This window comes from Andrographis paniculata, unplaced genomic scaffold (assembly GCF_009805555.1).
Source record: "Andrographis paniculata isolate CXL003 unplaced genomic scaffold, ASM980555v1 Contig52END, whole genome shotgun sequence".
NCBI classification, from domain to species: Eukaryota; Viridiplantae; Streptophyta; class Magnoliopsida; order Lamiales; family Acanthaceae; genus Andrographis; species Andrographis paniculata.
This window is the reverse complement of record NW_026137587.1, coordinates 6,581,323-6,607,523: the sequence shown is the minus strand read 5'-3', so window position 1 is coordinate 6,607,523 and position 26,201 is coordinate 6,581,323. Positions and strand designations below refer to the sequence as shown.

At 36.8% G+C, this 26,201-nt stretch overlaps 5 protein-coding genes across 9 annotated transcripts; 1 reads left to right on the top strand and 4 right to left on the bottom strand.

Moving 5' to 3' along the window:
* Positions 1-33: 33 nt before the first annotated feature.
* Positions 34-2,840, bottom strand: LOC127254976 (probable E3 ubiquitin-protein ligase EDA40). The gene is made up of 3 exons (XM_051280366.1): positions 2,448-2,840; positions 2,215-2,316; positions 34-1,546 (listed from the first exon to the last, which is right to left on the bottom strand). The coding sequence occupies exons 1-3, from the start codon at positions 2,592-2,594 to the stop codon at positions 260-262; spliced, it is 1,536 nt and encodes a 511-aa protein (XP_051136323.1). The 5' UTR covers positions 2,595-2,840; the 3' UTR covers positions 34-259.
* Positions 2,841-7,284: 4,444 nt separating this feature from the next.
* LOC127254639 (probable galacturonosyltransferase 4) lies at positions 7,285-10,841 on the bottom strand. The gene is made up of 9 exons (XM_051279856.1): positions 10,308-10,841; positions 10,159-10,193; positions 10,026-10,067; positions 9,807-9,924; positions 9,534-9,721; positions 9,127-9,398; positions 8,683-9,040; positions 7,934-8,509; positions 7,285-7,849 (listed from the first exon to the last, which is right to left on the bottom strand). The coding sequence occupies exons 1-9, from the start codon at positions 10,414-10,416 to the stop codon at positions 7,574-7,576; spliced, it is 1,974 nt and encodes a 657-aa protein (XP_051135813.1). The 5' UTR covers positions 10,417-10,841; the 3' UTR covers positions 7,285-7,573.
* A 611-nt stretch (positions 10,842-11,452) lies between these two features.
* On the bottom strand, positions 11,453-15,114 carry LOC127254974 (calcineurin B-like protein 2). Its single transcript, XM_051280365.1, has 9 exons — positions 14,848-15,114; positions 13,804-13,958; positions 13,053-13,135; positions 12,821-12,880; positions 12,450-12,558; positions 12,257-12,309; positions 12,097-12,177; positions 11,841-11,953; positions 11,453-11,766 (listed from the first exon to the last, which is right to left on the bottom strand). Exons 2-9 carry the CDS (start codon positions 13,925-13,927, stop codon positions 11,709-11,711), a joined length of 681 nt encoding a protein of 226 aa, XP_051136322.1. The 5' UTR covers positions 13,928-13,958; positions 14,848-15,114; the 3' UTR covers positions 11,453-11,708.
* An 829-nt stretch (positions 15,115-15,943) lies between these two features.
* Positions 15,944-20,160, bottom strand: LOC127254042 (C2 and GRAM domain-containing protein At1g03370-like). The gene is made up of 9 exons (XM_051278901.1): positions 19,350-20,160; positions 18,043-19,257; positions 17,774-17,956; positions 17,429-17,712; positions 17,221-17,337; positions 16,886-17,139; positions 16,610-16,808; positions 16,248-16,526; positions 15,944-16,156 (listed from the first exon to the last, which is right to left on the bottom strand). The coding sequence occupies exons 1-9, from the start codon at positions 19,702-19,704 to the stop codon at positions 15,944-15,946; spliced, it is 3,099 nt and encodes a 1,032-aa protein (XP_051134858.1). The 5' UTR covers positions 19,705-20,160.
* Positions 20,161-21,456: 1,296 nt separating this feature from the next.
* LOC127254810 (serine/threonine-protein kinase D6PKL2-like) lies at positions 21,457-24,954 on the top strand. 5 transcript variants are annotated; one of them, XM_051280106.1, is made up of 5 exons: positions 21,458-21,735; positions 21,899-22,080; positions 22,227-22,307; positions 22,905-23,699; positions 23,809-24,954. In XM_051280106.1, exons 4-5 carry the CDS (start codon positions 22,981-22,983, stop codon positions 24,659-24,661), a joined length of 1,572 nt encoding a protein of 523 aa, XP_051136063.1. In that variant the 5' UTR covers positions 21,458-21,735; positions 21,899-22,080; positions 22,227-22,307; positions 22,905-22,980; the 3' UTR covers positions 24,662-24,954. The 5 variants fall into 5 exon arrangements, with proteins under 5 accessions (XP_051136065.1, XP_051136063.1, XP_051136064.1 ...); XM_051280108.1 differs by lacking the exon at positions 22,227-22,307 and having other exon boundaries at positions 21,457-21,735; XM_051280107.1 differs by having other exon boundaries at positions 21,926-22,307.
* Positions 24,955-26,201: the final 1,247 nt, after the last annotated feature.

Below are 26,201 nucleotides of genomic sequence, written 5' to 3'. Positions count from 1 at the left end.
CTCAAAGAGATTATCATTTAGCCAAAAGATGTAATAGTTTCTTCCACATTCTTCAGCTGATGAGATGAATACCTTGTTTTACTTCATTCCTGCAATCATACCATTATTCACAATTGTATTTTAACAGAATAATTTAAAATTGAGTTATAGATTTTGAAAAATTACTGAACTCCCAGAAAATTGTATTTCCAATATACAAATACACAATCACATGTATGACATAAATACATATATGTATGTATCAATATATATATATATACTATGGGTATAGTCTGTAGCCATGCAAATGCTTAGACCATCTTCGAGCCATGGAAGGATCATGGTAGCTCCAATTCTCAACACTGCTGATTCTTCCCCCAATCAGACATTCATTCCAACACTCACTTATCTCTCCTTTGTCCCCAATACCTACAACAACTTCGCCGCTTTTAATACTTTCATCATCCTTGTATATATAGGCCACACTTACCTTGCCTGACTCACCTACAAACACTGGAACCCTTCTCTCCTCCCCACCTCTAAGCTCTTCGATGCTCACAACAATACCCATTTCTCCGATTCTCAGCTGCACATCTTCAACTCCACCACCCAGCATTCCAGCTAGGAATTCCTCAAATCTGTGGCTAAAGATGCTGTCAGGTGAATTAAATCCATCTCTGATGTGAAATCTATGAACTGGGACTGGAAATTGATCAGGGTCAATCCAATGGAAGGATCTTGATGGGGCATCAGTCAGATGGAGGATGCATGACCGTTGATTCTTGTGAAGTCGATCTTCGAGAATTTTGACACCTTTTCTTATCCCATCAATTGGATCAGCCTGTCCTGCGTAGAATAGATTGTCTATGACTTGTAATGCTGCCCTCTTACTGTAAGAAGTCATGCGCCGTAGGGGAAAGGCTCGTGCTGCACCAGAGGAATAGGTGATTATTGCCAGACGGTCTGTGGGGCGTAGTGAGAAAACTGTCAGCGCCATTGCTTGCTTCATCAGCCTCAAATGAGGTCCATTAGAACTTGCCACTAAAACCAGATCAATTCCAGGTTGATGCAATAATTTTACACAGAGATAGGCTCTGTTTCTTGGGGAAATAGCGTATGGGTATTCTCCATGGGAGGGTAAAATTTCCGAGATACGTGGGCAAGGAACAGATCCAGAAGCTTCATGCGGGCAAACATTTAAGTTTGGATGCAGAGACAGATGGAGCCGGGATTGATTGCTAGCATAGTCAGGCACAATTGGATCATCATCGTTGTATCTTATAGAAGGCAGAAGTGCATCCCTGCGCCCCGGGATATTGGCAATGGAGTTGCTAAGGATCTGTGGGGCAGGATCCAACTTGTTGTGTAATAAACAACGGGTGTTTACATTGCGGGGTAGTTGGGTCCAATGAGCACGGCAGATGGGACAAGTGACACTGCCATGGCGGATGTTCGATGTGATACACGCGAAATGGAATGCGTGGGAGCACTGGGCTGTAAACACCGGTTGGCTGAGATTGCCGCCAGAGATGTAACTCAGAGGATCCAGACATATTGCACACAAGTTCTGCCAGATGCATAGAGGAAACAGGTAAGAAAGCAATCCCTTTTTGTTTTCAACAAATACAACACTAATAAATGTATATCCCCAAGGCGAAACTCAAATAAAATCAGATATTCACAGACCAAACAGAAACTAAACAACCCTATGTCCTGTGTCTATCTTCGTAAAGGCAAAGTAGCACCAATAAAACATTTGGTTGCAAGAGATTTGAGCACCCAAAACCTCATTTCCTAGTCCAATTCCTTTTACTTATGTACATTTGTTAAGATTGAAATTGCAAATTGTTTCATAGGTTCATTAAATATCATCCAAAAACAGGTTCCTTTTCTTCTTCTTCTTAGTTCTTGCTGATGTTTCAAAAAGGAACTAATAGCTTTAGAAACTTGTCAGAAATCCTTAGAAACGTAAACCTTTTTATTATTTGTTGTGAAGACGACAAATTTCCGTTGCATCCGAAGAACTAAATCCTTTAAAGAAAAAAAGAACACAACACAGTATATAGACATACATATATATGTGTATATATATATATATATATATTAGAAAACAAATTGAGTTTCACCTTTCATAACGAAAGGAATAATAGCACACGAAGCAAATATATGTATATTAGAAAACAAATTGAGATGGAGAAAACTGCAAGTGAAATGATATATGGACATATATAATACCTTCTCGGAAGAAGGACTCGAGTGTGAAACTCCCTGCACGATGATTTCCGAAGAGATGTTCTCATTTTCCAGTGAAGAACTGTTGGATGAATCACGGCATACCTAATCACCAACAAAATTTTCAGAAATCATGAAATTTCCCAACCAAAACACAGCATTACATTCCAAAGCACAACATATATGCAGACATACACACATAAATGTGTGTTAGAGAGAGAGAAAGAGAGAATTACTGGCGAAACAGCAGCGCAGCTGTCAATAACCATGTTTTGCTGGTCTCTCCGGCAGAAAGAGAGCCACGTATGCCCTAATAGTTTCCTCACCGCTTTCTTCAGCTTCCCCGACGCGCCGCCGCCTCCTCCACCGGCACCGCCACCCATTTCCACCGCCACTCTATGAAGAAATCCCTTTCTAATCCCTCACGGAAAACCAAAGCATACACCTCTTCTCAAAATCGCCAAAATCAATTGTAGATCCTATAAATCTCCAATCCTCTTCCTCATCATTTCACAAGCAGTTCTTCTCCTACGACTGAGGATGAGATCGATTCGCTTCGCGTGGAATCTATTTTCGCACTGGCGTCGCTCCGCCATTAAATACTGTTCATTTGCGTGCCTACTCACTGTGCTTTAATCATTTTCATATTTTATGAGGAAATAATTTTTTTTATAATAATTTTCTACGATACTGTGATGATTACTGAACTTTAATTATCAGTATTTAATTGAATTTAATATTTATATATATATATATATAAAACATTACATTGAGCAGGTATGTTTTTGTATTTTTATACTTTTTCAGTCTACCGTCTATTTATCTATTTATTTTTTTGCAAGTAAATTTTAATATATTGATATGTGGTATAAATTGATATACAATAAAAACTATTATATCCCTTAATAATATTAAGTGATATAATTTTATATTTTTGTAGAAAATATATTTACTAAAATGTACATGACAAAATAGATAATTAGCTGACAGATGGAGTATTTTAATTATTTTGAAAAATACTCTATATTAACTTTATTAAATATATCTAGACTATATTTTTTTACTTTAAATAACAAAAACTTGATGAATACTAAAGCAAAAGGTGTAAGAAAGAAAAAGGTTATGGGCCCAAAATCTGAGACCAAGTTTGATTTTTTTTTTTTTTGGTATCTCCATATATTTGAAATAAAGTAAATTTGAATGTATAATTATTATCGTGATATTAAATTATATATAAAAAATGAAATTTTATTAGAAACATGAATAAACAAATCCAAATCACAGATAAAATTACAAAAACAGACATACACAAGTTTGTGGCAAAGGAAAGTACACATTGTAGTATGTTATTCCACACTTGGCCTTTTAAATGTTATTTTGGATTATACGATAAAAATAAAATAATAATTATATTCAATACTTTTGTATAATTAATCCATAAAATTTTATTATGAATTAGTTTACCCTTTTTGTTTCATTTTTCATTACTTAATCTTATAATTTAAAATATATAAATTACATTCAACTACTCCCTTTGTCTAGGCCATCCATTTTAATGTAGACACAAAAAAATTAAAGAGATGTATAATTAATAAATATTAAAAAATGTATTAGTAAAAATAATTATTATATAATAAAATAATTATAGATTAAAAATAAAATATCTCATTAGCTTAATTAAAATTTAAAAATTTATATAAATTAAAAAAATTAAAATAAGATTAAGATATATAAATTTTTTTAAGTGACAAAATAAATAAAATAAACAAAAATAAAAAGATGAATATAATAAGTGGTGGGATGGATAAAGTATTATTTTACCTTAAAAATAAATACTATTAAAATACAAAAAATTCTAGCAATAAATCCCAATTAATATACTCCCCCGTTCCATAACAAAGTATCTATTTTTCCATTTTAGTCCATCCCATAACAAAGTATCCATTTCCTTTTTTTTTATATTTAATAACTGTACTATCTACCTAACATTACAGATACCCTTACAACTTACAATATATTACACAAATGCCATTACCTTTATATCACATATACTAACAAGGTTATTTTAGTTATTTATACTTTATTTCTACTATATTCCAATATAATACTAATATACCTAAAACTACGCGTGAAAAATAATTAGATACTTATTAATGGGAGGGATGAAGTATTGTTTTTCCAAAATAAGATTCTACTGACCTATATTAAAAATAGTCATTTTATCTTTATTGAACAAATATATGTCTCCGTTTTTGTTTTTTTTCTTTTTTTTTTTTTTTTTTTTTTTTTTTACATTATTCACTTTCAACTATCAATTATATCACAAATCAAACTTTTGTTTTAATTTTTTTTGATTTAATTTGCAAATTATTAAATTAGATCAAAATTTATTCAAAATATACTAAAAAATAATGAGTGCAAATTTTGATTTGAAAATGTTAAATAAATAAATAAAAATATATACTCCTAATAATATAAATCAGTGGAAATACAAATATACGAGTATTTTATAAGTAAAGAATTTTTGAGTGTTTTTTTTTTTGTTGGAACCGTAGTTGCTATTGAAAGTGCGCAATGAGTAAATCTCTGGCCGAACTTAAATATTTTGGGAGAAAAAAAATATAAAAACATTGAGTTTAAAATAGTAAAAATTCAATGGTTGGTAAAAAATACGTACCCAAATATTTAATATCCGGTCATCGTATTCTAACCGTTGATACCAATGGTGGTCTGTGTCTCACTTTTGTACCTCAAAAGAATAAAAAGGCCCAATTGGGCATTATCGTTGCGGACATTTAAAATGAATAAATAAATAATGTATTACTATCTCCTTTTTACATAATTTATTTATATCCTATTTTACATAATTTTCTTTTTAAATTATTATATGCTTTAATTTTATTATAAACTTTATAATTAATAAAAAATTTATTTTATTTTAATTTTTTATTTATTATATAATAATTATTTTTATGAACAAATTTTCTAATTACTTATTAATTATAATTTATTTAAATTATTGTATATACAATAATAGAGTTATATTTTCCAAGGGGAATGAGTAGTTTTTTTTATCTCAAAAAGTAAATAAATATAGTATTTTTTCATTTACCATGTCTACGTTGTCGTTTATGTCCGTCGCACATGTAATGTCACTTTCATTTTTTGAAAAATGATTATCCATCTTAATTTTATTTTAAATTTTTTAATTTATAGTTTTTAAATTTTAATTAAATTAATTAGTCATTATAATTTTAATTTATAATAATTTATATTAAAAATTAATTATTTTTAATTATTTATTAATTATATTTATTCTAAATTTTCGTGTAGGCAGTGATAGTAAATAATAATGGCTGATTTGATTTAAATTAATGCATAGTAATCTGCAATTCTGTCAGTCAAAATGGATGACCTAATGATTGTCACTTTGCCTTTTGCTTAATTCAACAATATTCACCACTACAACTATAAGTCTATAATTCGAAACAAAAAGCATCAACTTAGAACAGATAAAAAAAAAATGTATATTTTAAAACTAAAGAATTATTTTTCACATTATATGTATATATATTATATTCTTTCAATTTTTCTGCCTCTTTCTTATTTTCCAAATAAAAATAAAAATAAAAATTGATTGAATTCAATTCCTTAGAAAATGCACTTATATATTTTAATTGGGCCTAAATTACGACCCAATCTCATACCAATTTTATGCACTAGCCCACAAAAAAAAAAAAAGAAAAAGAAAAAGAAAAAACGTACACTTAGTTCTCCAAAAGAAAACACTATATAATTAATTTATTTAGTTATTATGATCGAGAAAATTACACGAAACTAATTAAATAAATGTATATCCCAAATAATTGTGATGATGAAAAATTACACGTCACCAATAAATATACAGATAAAAACATCATTAGAAAATGACAGTAACTCAACGATTAAGAAAAATACCAATTTGGCAATCAAAACCAAATAGAAAGACACCATCCACTTACCTCCAAGGCCCCGGACCTCGCTCCAGAGCAACGAACGAACATACAATGATCCCGGATCACAAGTCCACGTACCTGCAACCTAAGAGAGGCATTCATTCCTGCCTTCCAACAGGCTTTTTGTTTACATGTTTGAGCCAGCTGGATATGTGTGTAAATTCATGTGTATATATATATATACACACTTAACATAACAAAAATAATGTAAAATAGTTGTATTTATAATAAGTGGTGTGCACAAATACACCACAGCCCAGCTGGAGATTACAATAAAAATAATAATACATTTTTATTTTTATTTTTATTTTTATAAAATTTACTCCGTATAAATTCGAATAGTAAAAAATAAAAATAATTACCCAGTAAACAAAATAATGTTTGCTTGCATCTTCAATCTTTTTTTTCACAATATTCATCAATATTATTTTTTTAAAACTATCATATCGAATATTGAAGTCTGTTTACACATTTTTTTTTTATTTTTTTTAAAAAAATACCATTCTCCATATAGATATATATATATTATCATCTCACAATCTCACAAAAGATTTTTCAAATTGAAACACAAACAATCAATTTTTTTTACCTAAAATATTACATCATCACTCCAATCTTCTTTGTATATCACTCATCTTTCTTTTTAAATTTTTATACTAGTGTCCACAAATATACAATAATAATTCATTTCCCACAAATATGTAATCACTATTTAAACCAACAAAAAAATTAAAAAAATAGAACTTCAAAATTCACAACATTTCCAAATCATATCTATCTATGGGCACCCATTAAGATTCAATCAATAACCTCAATAATTATCAAAACAATATAGATATTACATAAAAGACATAAATAAATATATGCATATCTACATACACACACACACACACACCCAACTGCCTGTCGGCAGCAAAGACATTATCACATTATGGTATATAAGGTTCCAACAACAACCTATTATTAATGCCAAGGAAGTAACTACAAATCTACACAACACAAGATTCATAACGACAAAAGCAAAACCAATCGATGGAAAGAAACAAACAGCACATATTAAAACAGGAAAAATCGAAACTTATCGATATAAGAGGGCGCTTCACATATCGAACCAACGAAGAAAAAACGAATAATTGTATAATGCACATAGACAACACGGCCTGGCAGCACATCTACATCGATTTAGATCAAAAAAATAACAAATGTATAGAATCGCAGAATCGAATCGAATCCAATCCTAGGATGCTCCGCTAAGCCAATATATACCCACAGATTAAATAGCTTGCGTTAACGAAAGCTAAGCTCATTAGCAAAATACAGACCTGCAATGGCGGCCCGACGGGGAGTTAACCTTTTTTTTTCGTACATTACGGAGTGATGTTGCATTCCCGCAAATACGACTGATCATAGTCGACGTATTTTGCCCAATAGTTTCGGAACTTCGGCAAGCCAATCTCAAGCCACGGTTTCAAGTTCCCGTTGTAATGGACAACAGCTGCTTGTTCGATGTCCTTTTGCGACACGTTTGGATTGTAACCGAGTCCCAAAACATGCCATGATTTTTCGAGTGCGTATGTGTGGTTCCAAAAGGTTATTAGACCTGGCGGGAGTGTACCAAGTTTCCACAACAAACGATCCTGATTCTGTGTATAAACAAAAACGAGCAATTTTTAGATACAATAGCAAACATTATCGAACAGATGAAAACGGATCGAAACGAGATTTACCAGATCCTGCCATTTGTGGTACAACTTGGTGATATCTTTCTTCCTCCACTCATTCAAGTCGAAGATATTCATTCCGAAAGCCCAACCACAAGCCCGGGGGTCGAAATTTTTTGAAATCGTAGGGTTTGAAAAGTTGAGGTAATGGTGGAACCGGTGAAAGCTTTCTCCGCAAGTTTCAACCACTCCAATGACCTTTCCCTTTAGATCAAGTGACCAAAGACCAGTGAGATCCTTCTGGACGACGACATCGTCGTCCAAGAACAAAACTTTGTCCAAGTTCGGGAAGATCTCAGGCAGGTAGAACCGGAGATGGTTCATGATCGAAAGGTACTTCGGATTTCTATATTTCAAGTTGGAATCAGGTTCAGCTCGCCGGTTTTTGAAGTAATAGTCGATCATGGAGCGCAAGCCCAACTGCTTGAGAACTGGGCTGTAACTCGAATTCAGCCACGTGAACTCCTCGACGTTCTGAACCTGAATCGTTGCATTGCCGGGAGGATTGGCTAAAAACCACATTTTCATTGCCGCGTAATTCAGCCTATCTGTAACGACATGGAAGACGTGCTTGGAAGGATCCTGCAATGCATACTCGAACGTCACACTTCTAATGTACATGTGAAGGCAGCAAAACAATTCGACAAATTAAACGTTTGTTAAAATTAGAAATAATTTAGGGCAAAAGAACACTATTTACCAACAAAATTACGAAAACCAGCATTCATAAAACACAACAGCACTTGTTTTCTTACCTTAGCGTGTGTTATCGTCGAGTTCACCACAACTGAAGCAGCCAATATATTGTCCGAAAACAGGGCATAGTGGAACAACATGGGATCACCTAATTTTCCCCTGTTTGGGAAAAGCCGTTGTGACGAATTTAGCGTGAAATAGTCAAGCGAAAGGCGCAAAGGAAGGCAGTGAAGCCCTTTCGGAACCGTTTTCGCCGCTAATTGCGTCAAAAATAAACTCTGCTTCTTGTGGGCACGGAGTTGCTCCTCAGATGAATGCAGCATCGCGCGGAGTTTCTTCACCACCGACGCGCAGTCGTCTTGCATCTGTCTCCCTTTCAACAGAGTCTGTTCCATAGCTTTCACCTTCTCATAAGCACTGCATTCCAACACAAAATCGAACAATATGAGAATCTGCGCAAAAACCAAAGGTATCGTAAATATCCTGGGGTAAAAAGCTCTCACTTTCTTGGCAGTTCAGCATCCTTCGTTGCAGTTCCGAGCGCGCGCTGAGCTTCCCTCATACGCAATCGGAGCTCCCTCATAAATTGTGCATTGTTTCGAGTCACAGAAAGTGAGAGGTAAACCTTCGCTTGGACGAGCACGTCTTTCAGCTGACGAACTATGGTATCTGGCAATGGTGTTGGCTCTGTCGGTTTTCCGGTGCTCGCCCTTGCTTGCTCCCTAGAAACAGCATTGCGCCTTGTTCGGGAAGAGTTCCTTCCACGTCCACGTTCCTGGAACAGAATCAGAACCGATGCGATCAAGATTATGGTAATAATAACTCGGCCAGACGTAACGGTTTTTAACTTCCATCTACTTAACAATTATACAAAGACTTTACTCGAAGATACTGATCACAATCTTTGTACCTTTTTCTCCGGGGCAGTTTTCACGGCGCCGTCATTCTGTCCAAGCGTCGATTTCTGCAAATTTGATTGCTCTTTCTGTGTCTGAACATCGGCGGGATAAGTCACCTGCTTTATGTGATTCTCATCCACGACCTGCTTTATGATTGCATCCGAACTGGATGAATTTGCTGTTCGATTTTGGGCTAATTCTGTTATATTCCAGAAAGTGGCTCAATACATAAACTTTGATTAGGTATAACAAAATCGATGATGAAAATAAGCTGAATAAGAAACCTTCAGTTAGCTGTCTGGTGATCCGACTGCTGTTCTCTTCAGATTGATTGAAACCAGTCTTGGTTGAATTTTCTAAATAAATTACACCCAATGGTTCTTTAACTGTTGTTGATGGCTCCTGCGGATTGCAACAGCAGTTAATAAGTTAAAAAAGAGAATCCAAAACAACTAAGATCTGTGAAAGAAAAAAATTCTTGGATAAATTGAAGAAATCTATACCTGAGGTAGTACTTTTAAAGCCCTAATTTCACCCCCAAATGTCTGCAAACAGAGTTTCGTCAATCCATCATTCCCAATCAAAATTAACGCAGAAATTTGAAGAACGCAGGACAGATTAGGGATGAGAACTTACGAAGGATGAAGGATCTTCGACAAATTCATTCCTGGCTGTAAAAGGCAAAGAAGAAACCAGCATTCAGTTATAAACCCTAGAAACGCCAAATAGGGGAAACGAACCAATCCAGTTCTTCAGATACAATGAATAGAAATGGAGAGAATTACAAGAAGATGAAGTGAAATGGACTCCGAGATTGTCGGTGTAGAGAACAATGGGGGCAAGAACCGTCACCAGCAGAAAAAATAGCACTGATTTCCTCAGCCTCATCTTCATCTTCAAGCCAGCAAATTCCACAGTGTCGACTTCCGAATCGAAATTAGGTTTTCCCAAACGCGTAACTAAACATCCGGAAGCAACTGCACCGAACCAATTTCTGGAAGTTCCAGACTCGATTCGTTGAACAATTCTAACACCAAGCCCCCAAATGCGGACCAGATAAGACGCAGTATTTCTGTTCCTCCCAAATTAGGGTTCCACAAATCGGAAGAACAGCCCGGATTCAGATCAGTCAAAATCACACGCAAAAAAATAATTATAAAAAAATAAAGTAATCGAATCGATTGGAGCAAGCAATCAAGGCCGTGAGGGAAAGGGAAAGAACGCGAAAGATTAATCCAGAAAAAATGCTGATAATGGCGGATTGGGATATGGGCTTAATGTCGCGACGATTATAATTATTGTTTTTTTTTTTTTTTCGGTTCTTTCCGTTGGTCGAAAGTTTGATATGCAAACTGTGCAGAAAATTAGGGAAATGTGCATTTATTACAGCGCTAATTAATCAGGATTTTATTAATTTATTAATTTAGTTGAGGAGTGTAATTATCAGAAAGAAGACGCATTGATGAAACACGGAATGCGACAATTGGGAGGCGGGCCCGACGGCGTCATGGAAGGTCCAAGGAGTTAAACTCCAGGGGCTCCGCTCGCACAGCCGTTGATTGTGCGGGCCCAAACGGTTGGGCTCTCGACTCCCGGGAGCGTGTGGCAATGTAGTAGTCCGCCGACGGGAATAGATATATACCTTTCTCTTATTGTACGTTGTTACTTTGTCGGTACGTTAGGAGTATGATTGTAACCATATTGTTAGTGCCATTTCGAAATTACGTTAAATTGTAATATTGCACTAAATAATATCGAATTTATTTTATTATATGCAGTGAGTATTTTTGCTGTTATTGCATTGTCATCGACATAAAATGTATACCGAAAGTACGCAAATATAAATTGAAAGTACAAATTATATTTTAAGATAATATAAATACGTAAATTAATAACGTCACCCGGGGGTACGGGATGAACTCGTAGGCAATTATGGACAAGATTGTTTCAATAAATTCATAACATTGCATGATCATATCACAAAACGCACAATAATAGAACCAATAAATGTGTTCGGAGTGAACATTTCGTCAAATTAACACAAATCACACATTTTCGATTCCAAGAATGGCATATAAAGCCCATAAAAAACCACCATTTTCATACCAATCGAGTCGCCGGAGCTTCTTTTGCCAGAGTTTTTTTTAACACATATGCAGCAACCGACAAACTCTGGTCGAGGTGCTTCATGTATCATCGACTTGAGAATGAAATACGAAGCTCGGGAAAGTGGTGGTAATGTCTCTGTTCATTGCGAATTCACCGTGTTAGTAAAAAGATACGTTCAATCTTCGGCGTAAATTTGTTCCAAAACTTACTTGAGGTATTGAAGGGTCATGTTCTTTAGAAGAGACGGATGTCGCATCACTAGGCTTCGCCACTCTTCTTTGTCGATCTTTCCGTCGTGTTTGGTGTCTGCTTCCTCGAATGTCTGAAATCGCACGATAGTTAGTTAAAAAGGTTTTATCGAGTGAAAAGAATATGAAAATAAGCATGTGTATTCCGGGACATAAAGAAATGTAGACTGCAATGGAGAAACACGTGTAAATTGATGTAGATCCGATTGGTAGTTACCTTGTCGATGATACTTTCAATGACATCATCGGATAGGTTCATTCCGGACTCTGCCAGCGTTGCAACTACCATTTGCTTTACCTAAAACAACCGATTTCCCGAAAAATAGCTATGGAATAGTTCATACCAAGAAATTTAGATTTACTGAGAATTTTTTTACCTCCTGTCTTTCGATGAATCCCTGCTGCTTGAGATCGTATAATTGAAATGAGACTGTGGCATTAGAGTAACTAAATCAATCCGAAATTGAAACAAATGAATCCGAGGGAATAAGCACAAAGATAGTGCCACGTGTAATTACAAACTCGTAATGACATTAGAACGAGAAGCAACCATGGACAGTTGAAACTTACAGTCAATCTTATCTTCAATGGGAGCATTAGGGTGAAAGACTGAAAGGGCACGTGCAAACTCTTCGAAGTCTAATATCCCATTGTGCTTGGTATCAAAGAGGTCAAATACCTTGAGAATATAAACAAAAAATATGTACGGATTGGTTTATCCGGGATGTAAAGCAAATAATTGGAGAGGATAAAGACAATGAACAATCACGAACTGACGATGATGGAGGAAAAAGAGGAAAGCTGTGTTGTGGAATAGACAAAAAATAAAGACGAGAGATACAGCTTAGGTGAGATAAAATTTCATCAACCTTTTTTCACTTTGCCAAAATATCAGCTGAATGTATGAATCAACTTGCAATATTTGGAAAATAGAGACTAACCCTGTCAGCGAATAGGCTCTCCTTTTTGTTTGTCTTGAACAGCGCAAGCTGGAACTCTTCCTGGAAGGAAATTAAAATGGAAGAGGCAGAGATACCCAATCGAACTAATCAGTAAGAATGTGCAGTAAAAGAAAGCTCTAATAGTATCAAGCGACTAGAGGAAAATATAAACTAATTCCATGCGAACAATCACAATAAAAAAACTAATGTCATAAAAAATGCCATTCATTACCTTGTTAATCAAACCATCGTCGATCACAGCACTGCTGATTTTTTTAAATAACTCGTACAAGGCTTCTATTTCGCTAACACTAACTGCATAAACATAGCATGAAAAAGAAAAGAGTGGGTACCGATTAGTACTCGGTGGGATAAGTATAATACAAATTGAAGGGCTTGACAAAATTACTACTGAGCAAAATTTCTCTTAGTTGTGTAAAAATGTACGTGAGAGTGTGCAGAGATAGTTTGGTGGCACATTGTTGAAACAGGGAAAACTTCAAGAACATCACATCTCATACAATCAATGAGTCAGTATGATTGTGTACAAAGAATTTTCAATATATACATATGGCAATATCTAAGCCTGTTATCCACAACCACCTACCATCAACTAAAATTTTGTGATAGCCGAGATATTTAAACCTGCTGATTTTATAGCATTTTGGGGGAATAAATGGCTTCGAACTCGCAATTAATTATGTTAAGAACATCTAATTAGTATATGAGATATACAAAACCAGCAACTAACAAGAGGACCTCTTTTGTCTTTATACCGAACTGCCTTAACCATGCATGAACGAACTCTACTTAAATGTCATTATTTCTGCGAAGAGTTGAAATTAGTGTCACTATAATACATGAAAATGCCAATTTCTCTAATTTGTGCCAGAAATAGAGAAACAAACAACACCATTTTGATATTTAACATATTGCAGTAATATTCACTGATCACAGATAATCGAAGTTATAAAATGACATACACACTGTCTCCCTTGCTAGAGCTTCAGGATTTTCCAGGCCCCGATGTTGCTTGTTAATCTCAGATGCACAGCAATTTACGACAGCAAAAAGCAGATGCTTCACTCCATCTAGGCACTGCACCATTCTCTCTTCTGGATAACAAAACACTCCATACCTATACATCGATAAAACAAAATTATCAATCCTTCATCGTTAGCGAAAACTATACACCAACTCATTAGCACATCTGCAAAACATTCTTACAATCCAATCAGCAATTCTCAAGGACAAAAAACACTTAATTGTGGGTTAAAGATACTATCCATATCATTAAAACCATTGCCTTCATCTTCAAATGCCTTGTATCTATCACCAAATAGCAAAATAATTAAAAGGCTAATGTTCTCCTTTCTTCAATCCTCAACATTTTCCCTCGAAAATGAAAAATTACATATGAGCCACTCCAAGTGCCTTCCCATTAAATGTACATGTCAGCAAATGAAATATACATATTTTTCACTGCATTTTAAAAATAAGTGTTCGACGAGCTAATGGGATTGCAATGACTGTTTAAGATGGTCAGAATAATTTTTGATACTGAAAGCCAACAAAAGCTTGATGTGGAACAAAGTAAACAGCTACAATATTTTTCACATAACTGACTGCAATCAATAAGGTTCAATCATCATATACATTTAACCAGATCAATCGACTGCAGCTACACGGATTCTGCAAGGAAATACCTACAAATATTGATTATATATTGAATCACATCCTAATCAACCTAAAAAGCGAGAATTGAGAATCTGAAAGAAGAAACCTGAAATGGCATTAGAAATTCGCACGAATACACATACAATGAATTCAACAGAGCCACAATTCGACACATGAAATTGAAATTGAGATTGCGTTTGAGTTTGCGATTCTGAAATAAATTAATTATTGAAACAAAGGCACGTCCGCCGATCCATTCAGCATATTCTCGCATATTCCGAGGATCTCATCCGACTTGAAACAAACAAAAAAAAACCATATTCCAACGACGCGAACGCGGAAATTCGAACCTTTCAAAACACAATCATGGTAGAAGGCAACGGACAACACAACATTGCGCCGATTGGATTCACCTTTCTCTGAAACGTTTAAACAATCTGCCTTCGGTGATTAGGATTGGGTGTTGCAATTGGAGGGGTATTGTGATTTACTCTCCTTTTTCCTTTTTCCCCCAGAAATTGCAAACGAGAAGGCCCCAATTCGAGAATCGGCTTGATTATGGTTGAGGAAAAGGTAAGAAAGAGTGGAGCAATTATGGGTGAGAGAAGAAAGAGAGAGAGGCGCGTCAGCAAACGGAAGGCTGACCTGTTTCGAAGGGCTCGGTTATCAGGTGTGGTGCAGTGCACGGCTTTACTGTGATCGAGGGTCTTATGACCGTTAGATAAGATTCTATATGACCGTCAGATTAGATTTTACTTTTCATGACCGTTGGAAGGCAAATTATAGGACGATGACGCGGTGCTCAATGGTTATTTGATATATATTTTAATAGAAAAATTTTTGGTGTACATTGTTGTTACATTGGATTATCGTAAGTGTATGTTTAATTTAAATGATTAAGTCAAATAATATTATATTATTCATTTTAATTATTTATTTACTTTAGAGGATTAAAATTTTAGGCAACCAGAGCCCTCTAATGGGCATAAGCATAGGTATAATGTTTATTTTTATTTTTTCTTTTTCTAAAAAAATAAAAAGGTTTTGACATCTCCAAGTCATAAGAGGATGTCATTTTTTTTGTAAGCTATTGAGTGTATATATTTTAATAGATTCTTGGATGAGAAAGTAAAAATAGACACGTAAGAGTCGTGTTATGAATGGAGGAAAAAACTATGGAAAATCATTTTTGTATATGATTTTAAATGATATTCATAGTAAAGTCCACGTCACTTTAAATAAATATTGTATTGACGGGAAAATGAAGAAAGATATGATAAATACTCCAACAATAACAAATACTATGAATAAACATTGATACGAAAATTAATTTATAATACATATAATACATGATATATCTCAAATTAAAGAATGAGAATCGGAACGGAAATCAAAAGTAGAGAGATGATCATAATACAATACAATACAGTAATATGACCATATATATCATCGATACGATGTCGTCCCGGAAATGTATTCCTTCTCCAAGGCGCTGGAGATGATCCGGAAGCGCTTCTGCAGATTGGCGGCGATGTTCTTAGCAATCTTCTTCTTGTGCTTGCAGCTCGGCTTCACCCACGAAATCCCCACGTACACCTGAATGCTGCTGCACCCTTCCGATTTCGAGGCCACGCTCTCCACCACGTACTTCAAATGAATCTACAATTCATCCAATTACCAATTCATTCATTCATTCATCAATCCATCCTCAATTTATATATAATACATATATATGATGTCTGCTGCCTACTGTGAAGCAGTCGGCGAGCGTGAAGGCATGGGGCGCCGCCACTTCTTCGATGAGCCAGCCGTTTCTTCTGCCGGGAAGCAGACACCTCTTCTGGCTGCTGGCCACCTCACCTCGGTAGTGGGAAACCAGGTTGTCGTCGAACCGGTATCGGACTTGGCGCTGCCACACCTCCCCCTTGTCCGGCACCCATGGCTCCGGGAAGTAGTCCAGGCATCCCGCTCTCTCCATCACGCTTTTCTCGGTCCCGCCCCCATTGAACACCTCCATCAAGAAACCCATCTGTATCGTGTATAGTTTTGAATGAATGAATGAGCTCGATCGGACAACATCAATTATTGATGATACTAATATTTTGAACGTACGGGAATGGACACGACGGAGGAGTAGACGACGGGCATGTCCAACGCCGGCTCCTCGTCGTCTCCGGCCGACTGACTGCGGGGGCTCTCCACCACCATCTCGTCGCCGTTTTGGGCGTCGTTGGCTGCGGATTCCTCGGCGGCGATTCGCGCCTTCTGCTCGGGACTCAGGGCTCTTGCCCTCCACACCGCCATGATTGTTCTGTTCCTCCATTATCATCATTCATTATCATTAAGACAAAAATATAAAATAAATAAGCTGTGGATTGACTTGACTACCGGTGGGCGAGGTTGGAGGAGACGAAGGACTGAAAATGGAAGCGCAGCCTGCCTTGGGCGTCCTGCGACCGGGCTCCATGGCGCGCATCGTATCCCCTTCGAGGCTTTAAGATTATGATGATGTCCATGGACGCCAGGCGAGGAGGTATGACCTGGATGTCCTCCACGTCTTCCCAGAGGAAGAAGAACTTTATCTTATGACCAAATATGTCCGAATGGAAACCCACTGTCCTCGGCGACACAAACACCCGACCCTGCAACAACACAACAACACACACACCTTAACACTTTTAGCATCGACACATAATAAACTATAATGTAATTCAGTATAATACCTGGTGCGGCATTTTTCGTTTCAAGTTACAATTGAAGTCATTGATGAGGAACTCTTCCGGAGGTAGCCCGAAAAGCTTCTGGAAGGCGGCGTTTGTTTGAGTCGAACGCGGTTTCATCTGCCCAGCAAAATAGTCGATGATCATCCATCCTTGATTGAATCAAGTAAGTATGGTTAAAAAAGAGTGCTCAGATCAGCTCTGTTTTTACCTTCTTTCCGACCATCTTCTCCATCTTAGTAGTGTAGTCTTTCACCGCGTCGTCACCCTTCGTGTTCTCCAAGAAAATTCTTACATGGAGCTTCGGCTCGCAGCCGAACTCCATCTCTCTCCCAAGAGGAATCCACATGTCGGATAGCTCCGAAAAATTGGAATTCAAGAAGTTGATCTCAGCGCGTCCGATAGATTTAGCTTCGGCGAAAGGCCCGCTGAAGCCGAAAACTTCTACTTCCAACAGCGACGGAGGCTCATCCATTGCATCGTACTCAAAGAACTCTGCAACAATGGAAAAAATGAGTGTCTGCAAATGACAAACTTGTAAGAACATTGAACTCACCATTCCAAAGAGGATCCAACCTCTGAAACTTAGTCGAGCTCATTCGTTTCCTCCCATTGCACGTAAACACCACATAAGGATCCGAAAATCCAGCCGAGTAGGCGGCTATCAAGCTCCTCCCTTCGATCAAGGCGACCGTGAGCAACCAGCCATCTCCACGCGCCTTAATTCCATGATCACTGCCTATATAAATTGCAAACATAGGACGTTCCGACTCTGATACCATGTTAAATGTCATAAAAACTTAAGTTTTAAGGGATAAAGCGAACCTTTCAGCATCCTGGCATGCATGAATCGGGAGAATAACTCCAGCGTCTGTTTTCCGATCAAAACAAGCACTCCCGACACCATCACTTCGCTAACAGAGTCCGGCAAGTCAAGGCTAACAAACTCAAGTCCTTGAGTTTTGCCCGGCATAGCGAGCCAGATATGCGCTGCGATGAAGAAACCCAATGCTACAGCCGAAATGACAGTCAGGTTCATCAAGTACTGCACGACGAGCTTCCAATCAGACTGATGCTCGGCGTGGAGCGACGCCAAGACCTTGTCCTTCTCGGAAGCAACATCATGAACTACTACAGGCTTCAGAACTTGAGATAGGATCTTCTCATATTGCTCGAAGTTATCCTTTAGCCCCTGCTTTGCGCCGCTTTCGATCATTCCTTTCATCATCGTGCTCTGCAGGAAGTTGATCCTCCACGAAACTACAAGCCGGGCAGACGGCTGTCCCGACAGCTGCATTGGCCCCGGAGTAATGCAGTACAAAACCTCTGCCTTGAATGTCTTCCCATACGGCGCATCCGGTGTGTCCACGCTGGCTAAGACGGCGAAACTCTTACCATCGCCTTTCAAATATGTCTGCTCCTCTATACCCTTCACGCCTTTGATTATTCTCGTCGGAGCTCTAGTATAAGACACGACTCTTTTGATACTTGCCCCGCTGCTTTCAACTCTCCACTGCCCTATTTGCAGATCTGTTGAGCCCACGGCGTCAGCTGTCGACTTCCAAAAGGACGAATCCAAGGAAAAGATCATCGAGTTCAGCTCATGTGGCGCCAGAGAGTATAGTTGATCGAGAACCACCCCTCCCGGTAAAGGATCGGGGATTTCGCCTCCTTGTTGTTGTTCTTTCGCCTCCAAGATTCTCATCACTTCTTCGAAACTAAGCGATGTTGATTGCTCCTCTGAATACGCCGAAAAAATGCTCTTGTGCTCTGGCAATGGATCGTCCCTTTCTCCAACCGGCGATGAATCCACATTCTTATTAAACATGTTGGCAATTCTGTTGGCGAATGTCGACTTATCCTCTTTGGAAGGCCCCGGAGGCGTGGCGCCAGGGTCTTCTAACCTTGCCGGCGAGAATGTTCCGGAAGGTGAGGTATGCAGAGTGCTGGGACACTTCCTTAGCAAGGCTTCGGAATCTCCAACAAGTGGCGCGTCGGCGGGGCTGCTCTGTGCGAAACAAATGGTGAGGAGAACTTCCCCTGTCATTTTAGAACAGAGCAATTGTTCGAGTTTCATGCTATTATTCTAACAAAGAATGAACAGAAATGGATTATGTAAGGTTAATACGCACCACATTCAGTGTTCCTGGCCTTCTTGCCATTGTTAATGGGATGCAATTTGTACCAGGATGTGCCGAGGGACTGATCCTTGGCTTCGAAGACGTTAATGATGGGGACTTTGATCTGCCCGACGTGGTCGTGGTTGAAGTACTTGTCCTCGTCCAGAACAGACACGATTAGCTCCTCCTTCAGATCTTCGACTTTGAAAGTGAATTCCTCGCACCAGGTCGGGTCGGTGCGTTTTTTCACGACGGTGCTCCTGAATTTCTGCTTCCCGAGCTTCAATTTCACGTACGGATCGCCGTATCCGTTCGGACCCGTCGCCGGAATGTTCCTGGCTTCGATTAATCGGACAAGGAGCTTCATCTCAACACAGAAGAATCAACGCAATACGAATCAATCGATTGCCAAAAACAACGCGGAATCGCTCGTCACATTGGGGGGAAATTTTTTCCATAAAAAAATCACAGAACATGCTAACACGAAAACCAAAGCAAAATCTATGACAAGAATTAGCAAACCCTACGGAACCTGGGAGAAAATGGGAAGGAAAACCATGAATTTCACAAAATAAACATGGAAATTGAAAAGGATAGCAAAAATTAGGGTTTCGAAACTGGAAATTGAAGAGACGAATAAATTAACTACTACATATGGATGGATTCAAGTTAATTGCTGCTTGCGATGAATCGAAGCGGCGGTGATCTTCTCTTCCCCGGTGGATTGGAACTCGGATTATGGAGGCGTGCGGATCAATTCTGCTCCTCCTCCCGTACGAAAGCAAGAGAAACAAAATTGAAGAGGCGAGGCGAGGGAGAAGGGCAAACGTAGTCAGAAGAAATGCATGCAGAACGTTGCATACATTCTATTATTAAAATTTATTATTACCCTAAGAAATTTTAAGAAATAAATAATTATTTCTTACTATATATTGTATTGATTTTGACATTTACACACAATAAATATATTATATATGTAAGACATTTTGAGACATATATTACTGGTGTGTTTGTCTGGAGTTTGGATTTTGAGTTCAGATTTGAACAGTAAAAATTTTGAATTTGAATAGTTGTATGATGTGATATAAATAGGTGTTATTCGACGTTTTGAATATAAAATTAATTTTTAATTCAATATAAAAAATAAAAAAAATAAGTGTTTGATTTGATATTTTTGAAAAAATAAGATGAATAGAATCCTCCAAACAAACACGCAGGTACGTGTTAAAATAATAATAATCTATTTGATTCTTTAGAGAAAAATAGCAAAACATATTTTCCTTAAAATATGGTTAGAAAAAATTAGTAATTAAGAACTAAATTTAAATTGATAAGAATGAGAATTGGATCATATGGTGACATATATATATATATACATGAACAATACAAATGATATGCTAAATTTTCGAATTCAGTCCCTTAACCATTGATTTATTATATATATATATATATATATATATTTCTAATTAAGATGATTAGATTTAAATAATTAATGGTTGGATTTCAATTCAGCGTATACTGAACTCATATGCAGCATATTAAAATCCAACCGTTAATTCAGCACCGGTGTTGATGTTTAATTAATGGTATAATTATATTACATAATTAATAATTAATTAATTAATTAATAATATGATTAATTATTGTATTGAGGTATATGCTGAATTTTAACTACTTGCATCTTAAATAGTATAAAATATTAGCTCGGTTTATTTATACACTTAAAATTATTTTTATATTATTTATTAATTTTCAAAATATATTGTATTTAAACTAATTAAAATAACGTGTGTGTTTACTTGTGAGGTTTTTATTTTGGATTTTGATTTTGAATTAAAATAGTTGTTTGATTTGATATTTTTTTTAAAAAAATAAAATTAAAATACTAATATAAAGAGTAAAATCTTACAATAAAATCACTCATTAAGAGCAAAATCACTCAACGTGGAGCATTGGATATTTTGTTTATTTTATTAATTATTCAAAAATAAATTATTATTATTATTATTATCATCGTAGAGGAAAGTGCGAATAATGATCACTTCACTGTAAGTCTGTATCGTATTTAAATATTATTCTTTTCCATTTCGGTTTTACGGAAAACAGCATTAATGGAAATTGGAGTTTCCCGTCTTCCCTATGTGATGATCTGAGAAAATTATTCCTCCGATAATTCCATCCCATCCATCAATGCTGGTCCCCTCTCTTCACATCACCTGTTCAAATCAGTTGTGGTGGTATTTATGGAGTTGTCTCCCTATCCATTAATTCACGGTTCCTTCAATTCGCGCAAAATTTAGGGAGGAAGCAGCTGCGGGAAACTCCTGGTCAGAATTCAGAACTGAAGTGATCGATGTGATTTCTGGTGTCTCAGCATCGTGATTGAGTGCCGCCGTAGGTAGTGTGAATCGAATACTGCGAGTTATTACTGTTGGTTTTTTGTTCAGGGTTTGAGGACGTGGATGAAAACCTTATAACTGCGGTTTGATTCATTCACCTCTAATGATTTGACTTGTTGGTTGTTGTTGTTGTTATGGTAATTTGAAGCATTTAATTTGCAGTAATAATTATGGTTCCCTCTCGTCCAGTTGTTGGTTGCTGTCACAGCCTCAATGGTCACGGGTACAAAAACCAACAATGAGGCATAGCCATGGAGCAGTTCCTCTCTTTTCTGTAGTGCCTTCTTCTTTTTCACAGTCCTAAAGCTAATTTCTGAAAAATTCTGTTCCATGCGAAATTAGAGGTGCTTTTTCTTTATCCTTCTCTTTCTTGTTGTCAGCCTTTGCGTTTTTTTGGGTGTATTCTTGTCCTCTGGTTTAAGATTCTCTTAGTATGCGTGGTTCACTCTCTGTTCTGGATCTGGTGGTGAGTTTATCCGTTTAAATGTAGGTTCGTGATCGAGATCTGATTTCTACGGGAGAATCAGGCTGCTGTGGAGCTTCATTTTACAATTTTTTGTTTCTTTTTGGGGTATGTCATCTAAAATACGGTTGCATTTTTACAAACAGCTGACTTGATTCATTGCTTTTGGGTTTGTTTTTTCTTCTATGGTCATTAATTCGCTACGTGAATTCTACTTGATAGGCTTTTCTTCTTTTGACACTTTTTCGTGCTTTAAATTTGATGGAAATGGGGTTGTTTTTTAACTTTGCCAAAGCCTCTTTTGTGGGAAAAAAAAAAAAAAAAAAGGGTGTGTTTGTGTGATTGACTGGTACTCTTTATTTTGTCATCACAACTTATCTAATTGCTACCTTACTTTCTCTGTGTTCAATTGATGTTTGATTAAAGTTTTTCGCGGCTTTTGAATTACACGGGATAATATGTTCTGCAGATTGGATTAAAATCAGTCTCTGGTTTTCTTCCATTTTTTTTGAGTTGATGGATATGAGGTGTGTCTGAGTAATCATCTTGATTGTGTTAATATTACTGATTGAGTAACATCATGGGCATAGTAGCTATAATGGTCTCTGCTGCATCAGTTTAATATAATCTCAAGTAATCAATTGTTTTTTGGGGCCTCAAACATTGATGCTCACCATTGAATCAGCACAATTTTACCTTTCGCAGGTGTCAAGACTATTTTACTCAAGCTGATCAATATTGAACAGTCAGTGTAGCAGAACCTGAACAACTGACAACTGTGATGCCGAAGGAAGATAGTTTGTCGGGGAACTTAGACTTTGTTATGTCCGAACCAGCAACAACACCCAAAGATCTTGAGTTGAGAAGCTCATTGGAAGCATATACGGATCAAGAAAAGAAATCATCTGGGCTTGGGAGTGTGAAGAACAGTTCTGTTTCTGTAAAGACTAGTGATGGAGCCAACAGTATAACGAAAACCAGTGGAAGTGCCAAAATAACTGACCGCGTAGATATCATTGAGAGTGGAAAGAGCAGCTTCTGTCGAGGAAGTACTAGTAGTAACGTTAGTGATGAAAGCATTTGTAGCAATTTTAGCACCAGCATCAACAAGCCGCACAAGGCAAATGATGTGCGGTGGGAAGCTATACAAGCTGTCCGAGCCAGGTATGGCTTCTTGGCTTTGAGCCATTTCATGTTGTTGAAAAGACTCGGTTCTGGAGATATTGGAAGCGTTTATCTGGCTGAGTTGAGTGGCACTAAATGTTACTTTGCAATGAAAGTCATGGACAAGGCTTCTTTAGCAAGTCGCAAAAAGCTTCTCCGCGCTCAAACGGAGAAAGAAATATTGCATTCCCTGGACCATCCCTTTCTTCCAACCCTCTACAGCTATTTCGAAACAGAAAAGTTTTCAAGTTTGGTGATGGAATTCTGCCCTGGAGGAGACCTACACATTCTCCGACAGAAACAACCAGGGAAACATTTTTCCGAGCAAGCAGCAAAGTAAGAGCTTCGCAATTTTATAGAATTGATTTTTCTTACTTAATACCGCATCCTTCAAAATTTCTTACATGCTCTTGTTTCACTGCAAACATTTTCAAATCTGTGGCAGATTTTACGTTGCGGAGGTGCTCCTAGCGCTCGAGTATCTGCACATGCTTGGCATTGTCTACCGTGATCTGAAGCCCGAAAATGTTCTTGTGAGGGACGATGGACATATAATGCTATCAGACTTTGATCTGTCACTTCAATGTGCTGTTAGCCCAACTCTGGTGAAGAGCACTTCTTTCGTTGTAGATCCTCATCGTAGAAATTCCAATGACAGTTCTAAGCATGGATGCATCGAACCGTCCTCCTGCATTCAACCCTCATGCATTGTGGCACCAACATGCTTTTCTCCCGGTTTCCTTTTCTCTAAATCCAAGAAAGATCAGAGGCCAAAAACCGAAATCCGGAGCCAAATCAGCCCACTCCCGGAGCTGATTGCTGAGCCAACCGATGCTCGGTCAATGTCCTTCGTTGGAACTCATGAGTATTTAGCTCCCGAGATAATCAAAGGCGAAGGCCATGGTAGCCCCGTTGACTGGTGGACATTGGGAATCTTTTTATACGAACTTTTGTTCGGGAGAACTCCTTTTAAAGGATCTGGCAACCGAGCCACGTTGTTGAACGTTGTGGGACAACCTCTTCGGTTTCCAGAGGCACCCATGGTCAGCTTTGCTGCTCGGGACTTGATCAGAGGCTTGCTCGTCAAGGAGCCCCAGCATCGACTTGCGTACAAAAGAGGTGCTACAGAAATAAAGCAGCACCCCTTCTTCGAAGGCGTGAATTGGGCGTTGATTCGATGCGCCACCCCTCCTGACATCCCGAGGCCTGTCGACTATGCCCGGATACCTCATCCAACTGCACAGGGGAATGCCAATCAGAATGGCGGTGGTAAATATCTGGAGTTTGATTTCTTCTAATTCGACTGTCGCTTGAACCTGTCCTGAACAATGTTGAACCACAACCGCTGCTGGTTGAGCCACCGTTGGCGGATGATGAAAAGGTTCGTACAAAGCGACGAATATCGATAATTCCATATAGTAAAATTATATACTTTTAGAGTGGTTTGAAAGCAGTGTGTTGTGTGGGGTGGGGGTGGGTCTATCACATGGCCACAGTTGAGTTTTTGGTGATAGATTGATAATGAATGTCGTCTGGTAAAGATTATGAATGTGTGTATAATTTTTTGGAAGAAAGTTTGTTGGATTTGAGACATTGTAGGACCAAATTTTTGGACAGCCAGCCAGCCCATTGTGCATTTAATTGGTTAATTGTGACCCTCCTTTCTCTCTCGCTTCTATACCACACAAAGCTTAATAATAATAATAATAATAATAATATAGTTCCGCAAGGATATTCTGATGATGTAGGGATGAACTCGTGATCTAAGACTATAGGTTCAAAATTCCAATAAGTTCATCCGTGATTGTAAGTTTATGGGTTCAAAATTCTGATAAGTTCATATTAAAAAAAATGTCAACTAGCTATCTTTGTTATAGTAAGGAATGTTAAATGGAATTGGAATAGAATACATGTGAATTTGATGTCATAATAATACTCCTATCTTTGGATGGCCAACCGAATTAAACACTGAAAGCACACACTTCAACTGTTTGATAAATACTCACACCCACACCCTCTAATTTCATGTTCTTATAGAAATAATATACAAATATATATATATGTATTTAAATTTTTCCATAAATCATTATTTATTTTTAAATTAGGAAGAGTAACAGTGGAATGGTAATGTTTTTTTAAAATGGCAATCAACGTTGTTTTCAAAATATATTTTTTTTTTGAATAATATATATATGATCGAAAGGAATATTGAAGCGTATGATTGAAAAAAGAATATATTGTTGTTATTCTAAAATTACGTTACAAATACGTGGCGATAATTAATTAATTAATTAATCAGGGATTGGGACTGCAATGCCTTTTGTTAGTTCGTGGCCATTAATTATTTTGGACAAAATTTTAAATTGTGATTGGACCTATCAATTTGGCACACTGACAAATTATCTATACCAAATAATTAGCAACTTGTGAATGACATTTCAAATTGCTTTTATTGGTAAATTGTACTTCTAATCCTATATTTATAATACTCAATCCGTCCCATATACCAGAAGCTCGTTACTGTAAATATCAAAATTTAAATAAAGTATAATTAATAAATAATTAAAATAAATATTAATAAAAATAATTATTGTATAGTAAAATATGAACTATATATTATATTAAAATTTCTTACTTTCTGTATAAATATTCGTTGATTTAGTAATATAAAAAGTTTATAGTCTTGATTTTGTTGTCAAAAATAACAACTCCATTAACTACCCTTATTATAATATGGATATGCATATATAATATTACCATATACACGCGGAGGAGATAATTTTTAAAAACTAAGAAAATTCCAACTTGATATAACTACAAAGTAAATTTGTTTGTTTG

Excerpts from the sequence above, each read along its gene's own strand:
- LOC127254976 (XM_051280366.1), bottom strand. The coding sequence starts at position 2,594 with ATGGGTGGCGGTGCCGGTGGAGGAGGCGGCGGCGCGTCGGGGAAGCTG. Across the intron at positions 2,317-2,447 it reads GCTGCGCTGCTGTTTCGCCA|GTATGCCGTGATTCATCCAA; the intron begins GTAATTCTCTCT and ends GTTGGTGATTAG. Across the intron at positions 1,547-2,214 it reads CGAGTCCTTCTTCCGAGAAG|AACTTGTGTGCAATATGTCT; the intron begins GTATTATATATG and ends TGCATCTGGCAG.
- LOC127254639 (XM_051279856.1), bottom strand. The coding sequence starts at position 10,416 with ATGAAGATGAGGCTGAGGAAATCAGTGCTATTTTTTCTGCTGGTGACG. Across the intron at positions 10,194-10,307 it reads CCATTTCACTTCATCTTCTT|CCAGGAATGAATTTGTCGAA; the intron begins GTAATTCTCTCC and ends TGCCTTTTACAG. Across the intron at positions 7,850-7,933 it reads ACCACAAATGGCAGGATCTG|AATCAGGATCGTTTGTTGTG; the intron begins GTAAATCTCGTT and ends GTTTATACACAG.
- LOC127254974 (XM_051280365.1), bottom strand. The coding sequence starts at position 13,927 with ATGGTGCAGTGCCTAGATGGAGTGAAGCATCTGCTTTTTGCTGTCGTA. Across the intron at positions 13,136-13,803 it reads TCTAGCAAGGGAGACAGTGT|TTAGTGTTAGCGAAATAGAA; the intron begins GTATGTCATTTT and ends ATGTTTATGCAG. Across the intron at positions 11,767-11,840 it reads ATGACCCTTCAATACCTCAA|AGACATTACCACCACTTTCC; the intron begins GTAAGTTTTGGA and ends CGCAATGAACAG.
- LOC127254042 (XM_051278901.1), bottom strand. The coding sequence starts at position 19,704 with ATGAAGCTCCTTGTCCGATTAATCGAAGCCAGGAACATTCCGGCGACG. Across the intron at positions 19,258-19,349 it reads GGCCAGGAACACTGAATGTG|GGGAAGTTCTCCTCACCATT; the intron begins GTGCGTATTAAC and ends CTAAAATGACAG. Across the intron at positions 16,527-16,609 it reads CCTCCGTCGTGTCCATTCCC|ATGGGTTTCTTGATGGAGGT; the intron begins GTACGTTCAAAA and ends TACACGATACAG.
- LOC127254810 (XM_051280108.1), top strand. The coding sequence starts at position 22,981 with ATGCCGAAGGAAGATAGTTTGTCGGGGAACTTAGACTTTGTTATGTCC. Across the intron at positions 23,700-23,808 it reads TTTTCCGAGCAAGCAGCAAA|ATTTTACGTTGCGGAGGTGC; the intron begins GTAAGAGCTTCG and ends AATCTGTGGCAG.